The sequence below is a fragment of the Musa acuminata genome, chromosome BXJ3-5, assembly GCF_036884655.1.
Source record: "Musa acuminata AAA Group cultivar baxijiao chromosome BXJ3-5, Cavendish_Baxijiao_AAA, whole genome shotgun sequence".
Lineage (NCBI taxonomy): Eukaryota > Viridiplantae > Streptophyta > Magnoliopsida > Zingiberales > Musaceae > Musa > Musa acuminata.
Genome location: NC_088353.1, coordinates 7,421,729 through 7,427,500, shown reverse-complemented (window position 1 = coordinate 7,427,500; position 5,772 = coordinate 7,421,729). Strand labels below are relative to the sequence as shown.

Genomic DNA, 5,772 nt, shown 5'->3' with positions numbered 1-5,772 from the left:
GCAGGAAGGCCACACATTCATACACCCCTTTGATCATCCTGATGTTATTACAGGTCAAGGAACCATTGGAATGGAAATTATTCGCCAGTTGACAGGTCCATTGCATGCAATATTTGTTCCTGTAGGAGGTGGTGGACTAATAGCAGGAATTGCTGCTTACGTAAAACGAGTCTGCCCAGAGGTTTGTCCATTACGATAGTATCTTTATATCTTCTAAGCCTATAACTCGTTTTATAATATTTGTAACAAAGGTTTAGATAAATGCACATTATTAAATACCCCTTATTGGTTTAATGTTGTAAAGCAATATATTGTTGGGACATGTTTATATTATACTTTGCTACTTCAACATCCTTGTATGATTGGAACATTCAGTTCTAAATTTTATTGACCAAAGTTCATAAATTGATTTTAGTTGGTAAATCTAGAAATGTTAACAAGTAATATATTGCTTTTAAAGTCTTGGTTTCTTATGGTCAGTGTATTATTAGGATATGACCCACCAATTGGGTTTTTCATGTACTCAAAGAATATAAAGACCTTTAGGAAAATAAGAGAGAAGAAAGATCGCCATTGGAACCCCACTAAAATAACTGCATAACACAAATAATAAGTCTCCGAGCATATTCGCTTGGGTTTGTGAGTTTTAATGTGTCTTGGAGATGTGGGAGGAAAGCAAATCTCATCAGCCTGCAAAATCCCATTAAACAGAAGACCTACAACTCTTATCCTCTAAGTGGGTCTTATACGCTTCAAAGAAGCCAGACTAATGCAAGGAAAATTTCTTCAAGGATGGGTCCTCATTAATAAGTTCCGTTGTGAAGCAATTTTAATATACTTTTACAGTATTACTTGATATTTTAGTAATATTTTTATCTATCATTTTGAGAGCTCCTGTTCCTGTTCTAGTGAAACCAAAATTGCATTATTAGGTTCATGTAGTTAAACTTGCTTTCATTATAACACTGAAAATTCAATTTCAAATCTGTTACTGTACCATTCAACTAAATAAAGCTGAGAAAAAAAAGGGTCAGAGGAATTGATCACTTTTTTTTTCTACAGGTGAAGATCATTGGAGTTGAACCCTCTGATGCAAATGCAATGGCACTGTCTTTGCATCATGGGCAGAGGATCATGGTAGAGCATGTAGGTGGATTTGCAGATGGTGTTGCTGTAAAAGTAGTAGGAGAAGAGACATTTCGTTTGTGCAGGGAACTTGTTGACGGTGTGGTTCTCGTCAGTCGTGATGCTATTTGTGCATCTATTAAGGTATGTATTGTTTACAATTGTATATTGTCAGTGAATATACTTAAATCCTGTTTCTGATTCTCGAGTCTCTGGCTGTTAGGAAGGTTGACATTAAACAAGCTTTGACCATTAATAAAGACACCATTCAAACATGTGTACTGAAGCGATTTCTTGTGTTGTTCTTCTTCAAGTTGTTTCAAACTTTCTATCATTATGAACATTAGCTTTTGCCCACTAGTTAAATTTTGGTTGTCTTGCAACTAATGTATAATTTCAAAATAATTGATGTTGGATCACTAAAAGATTTTACATTCAAATACAGGACATGTTTGAGGAGAAAAGGAGCATTCTAGAACCAGCTGGTGCTCTCTCTCTTGCTGGTGCAGAAGCATACTGCAAATACTATGGTTTGAAAGGTACAAATGTTGTTGCAATAACCAGTGGAGCAAACATGAACTTTGATAGGCTGAGGTTGGTAACTGAACTTGCTGATGTTGGTCGGAAACGAGAGGCTGTACTTGCAACTATTCTACCAGAGGAGCATGGGAGTTTTAAGACATTCTGTAAACTGGTACTTTGCAAACATTATGTTAATCTACTTTATTTTTAGTGTTTTGACTTTTTAATTCTAGACATAGGAGAGCCTTGCAGGTAGGCTCCATGAATATTACAGAGTTCAAATACAGATATGATTCACGTAGAGAAGATGCTCTTGTTCTTTACAGGCAAGTAAGATGCTCATTTGATATTAGATCTAGAAAAACCATCAGTAGGTTTTTAATCCAGTAAAAAATGCACAATACTGTTGATCTATTGGTTGAAATTCACTTTTTCATTCCTTGAATATCTTATTCTAAATGCAGTCTTGCACTTTATGTGGTGGTAAAAGGTTTTGCTCTCTTGTTAAAGTCACTTGGTCTTTGTTATTGCAGTGTGGGACTTCATACTGACACTGAACTAGGAGCCATGGTGAACCGAATGAACTCTGCACAACTTCGAACTATCAATCTTACTAATGATGACTTGGCAAAGGATCATCTCAGATATTTTGTAAGTCACTTGGTTTTTGATAACTTAATATACTTGGTAATTGTTACCCTATTATCCAAGGCTGATGTTACATACTTCCAAAATAATAAATAATTGAATGTGGAGTTTTCTTTTGCCTTTTCTATTCTGAGCCAAAAGACAGGAAGACTATCAAACTTAGTTTATAAAGTGTATGAATTATGTGATACAAAAAAAATAAAAAAAGAAAGGGGGAGGCATAGAGGGGGAAGGAGACAGACAGCGGATAGAATAAGTTCGATAACAAAGGAACTTGTTAAATAACTACAGTAGTTGCCATAAAATATTTCATTTCTAAGAGAACAACCATTCAGTGAATGGGTCTGTCCTTTAGTTAGAACTTGGAAAGCATATTCTTCCCTAAGACCCAACAAATTAAGACAATAAAATGGGAGTTTAAATAGGCACTCGGGCACTTGGGTGAGGCGAGGCAAGGCCTGAGCGCCTCACAAATTCGCCAAGCGATGCGCTTCAGTGAAGCACCACTTGGCTACTTGCCTGAACCTAGGCGTTGGGCGCCTCGAGCGAGCACCTGGCTGAAACCATGATGAACCCTAGCGTCTACGGTTCGATTGAATAGTAGCTAATTGGTTTGATTGAACCAACTAAGCTACATAAAGTTACTTGCAAACCCACCACTTGCCCCGTGCCCCCCCTCCCCCGCATGACCTCGAGCAACCCTAGCACAACCTCTGCCTCCGCCGCATCTCTTTCATTGCCTTCATCGCCGATGCACAGGACCGACGCTTCCTCTGCCGCTAACGAACAAGTCCAAAGGTGTAGCTTTCATGCGCAATTCCCTCTACCATCGTTGCTTCCGTGTGTAGCTCCTTCCACCATTGACGGAGAGGACCGCAGCTTCCTTCGCCACCGACGGACACATTTGAAGCTTCCTCTGCCCACGACGTCACCGTCTGCAACTTCCGTTGTCATCATCCAAAGCTTTCTCCGCCGTTGCTATTGCTGTCCGGAGCTTCCTCTGTCGTCGGTATTGTCGTCCGAAAGTTCCTCCGTCACCATCGCTCTCCTTCCCTACTTTTCATCGTCGGTGACTCTTTTCTCCCGTCTGGCTACTGCTAACAATAGATTAAATACTGTTAACAGTAGATTGTTAACTACTATTATCATATAATAGTCTCTATTTAGATTTTAGCACTGTTAATCTCTATTTATCAATTATATTATATATTATTTATATTTTAATATTTCAGAACGTCTCATTTTGTTCTGGTGAGCACCTAGTGCCTCAAGCATTTTAAGACCTTGGTGCTTTTTGGCGCCTAATACTTTTTAAATCACTGCAATAAAAGCATCACATTATTTCCATTTATTTTTTATTCTTTTTCTTCTTCAGTTACTCAAAGCACTAGGCATTGAAGTGAACATAGGTAGCATGTGATATTTAAATAGCTGGATACTGTTTGCCATGCCTGCTTGCCAAAAGGGCAATTCAGCAAGTTACCGATATTGACAATGGTTTGCTGTAAGTGGTGTAGTCATATATGGTTGCCATTGCTATCCAAAATTTACATTTGCTACTTTTGATATGCCTCTGGGTTATATCATATCAGTAGGTTTGGGTTAATCATTTATCACAGACTTGCCAGTTAGATTAGTGTTTAAACTTTAAAGACTAACACATTTTTTACGGTTCCAAATTAATATTCATTATGCAAATAGATGACAGAGCAGTCTGCTTCTATTCATTTCTTCAATATATATATGTGTGTGTGTGTGTGTGTGTGTGGAATTTTACCTTTTTATATTTATTTGTACAATTAGTCGACTCTTTGTTCCCAACTTATTAACTGACTCATCATGTAATCTTGTATTTAACATACATGTATGGTTTTATGAAAGCTTCATACTGTGTAATGGTATCAACTCTTGAACTGGTATTCATTACGTATACAGATGGGAGGCTGGTCGAATGTCCGAGATGAACTACTTTGCAGATTTATCTTCCCAGAGAGGCCAGGTGCTCTTATGAAATTCTTGGATGCCTTTAGTCCACGTTGGAATATTAGCCTGTTCCATTATCGAGCACAGGTTTAGTACTTTTCCTCTTCTTCTTTACGTTGATCACCAGATTATTCCTTATTTGCTACCATTACCTTGAATATACCACAAAGGAAACTTTATATTTGCAAGAATGCAAGGATATTTTCTTTTTATTTTTTGAGGGAATTAGTGAACAATAACCTATACAAGATTTATTCCACTAAACTCTGAAACAAACAGAAGACATGCGAAAGATGATTAAACAGTCTCACCTCCCGTGATGGAAGTTCCATCTGAGTTCCATTAGATGCTCATCGAAGATGGTGAGGTGACATATGTTTATTGTCTGATTTTTGATAGGGTGAGACTGGTGCAAATGTCTTAGTAGGCATCCAAGTGCCGAAGGAGGACATGCAAGAATTTAAGCATCAAGCTCAGGATCTCGGATATGAGTATACCTATGAGATGACCAACGAGTCCTATCGGCTTCTCATGCAGTGAGTAAGCTAGATCAAGCATCAGAAGCTTTACGATTGGAGGAGAAATTCATGAGTAGTACTGATTGTTCTTCGAATTTTCTTGACTGCTCTTCTGTTTGTTCTCGTGTTTTGGTTTCCAGTAGAAATGCGGATGCAGCCCTGGCTCTCTCTATTTATGTAGTAGGTACTGAGAGCAGAACAGCTGAATTCCTTTGTTTATCTGTGTCTGCTATTTACTATCAATATCTCTTTTCTCGGAAGCTTTCTCGATGGAAGAATGTGAACATGCATCTAAAGCTGTGTATGATTTTGAGTTGAGGGACTAATCTGCCACCTGAGAAAGAAGAGAATCATGTTGTCCATTGTACCTCATGCCAATCAGGTGAATGTATCGTGATCCACTGATATATTAACTTGGTGTTTGATGAGCATAAATCATTACATTGTGTGTTGCACGATCGATAAGGTGACTGATAAATTAACATGATTCTTGTTGAGGATAAATCATTAAATTATGGGTGTTACATAATGACTTCTGAAATGCTAAGAAACTATTTTTTGGGATTGGATTAATGTCTTTCTGAGTTTAAATATCTTTGGAAGCTGGATTTTAGCAGGATTATACTGTGATCATGAATCGACTTGAAATACCACCACCCATCAGTCTTGGTGCGGATCTCAAATCTCAAAGGTATACGTAAGAAACTTAAAGTTGGATATTTTTAATATCTCGATTCTTATATTTTAAAATTATCATTTCGATTTATTATTGGGTATTTTTAGTCGACATTGTAAAAAGAAACGAAGTTAAATATTTTATTTTTATAAAAAAAATTAATATAATTTTTAAAAAGATAGGAATAGAAATATTAAAAATAATTAATTACACGAACTAATCTCTGTAATTAGCTGAAACAAGAACACATCGTTCGATAGTTACTCGTCGTTCTCCTATAATTAATTACAAGAACTAATC

The 5,772-nt window shown here is 37.0% G+C and overlaps 1 protein-coding gene across 1 annotated transcript in view; it reads left to right on the top strand.

Annotated features, from left to right (window-relative positions):
• The window catches only part of LOC135639075 (threonine dehydratase 1 biosynthetic, chloroplastic-like), a 6,522-nt gene extending 1,466 nt beyond the window's left edge, over positions 1-5,056 (top strand). The window contains exons 3-9 of the mRNA XM_065152821.1: positions 1-181; positions 1,063-1,269; positions 1,571-1,819; positions 1,900-1,973; positions 2,181-2,298; positions 4,231-4,365; positions 4,678-5,056. The exon at positions 1-181 is cut by the window's left edge and continues 89 nt beyond it. Of these exons, the coding sequence (XP_065008893.1) occupies positions 1-181; positions 1,063-1,269; positions 1,571-1,819; positions 1,900-1,973; positions 2,181-2,298; positions 4,231-4,365; positions 4,678-4,818 (1,105 nt within the window). The 3' untranslated portion in view covers positions 4,819-5,056. The remainder of the gene's footprint in view (positions 182-1,062; positions 1,270-1,570; positions 1,820-1,899; positions 1,974-2,180; positions 2,299-4,230; positions 4,366-4,677) is intronic.
• Positions 5,057-5,772: the final 716 nt, after the last annotated feature.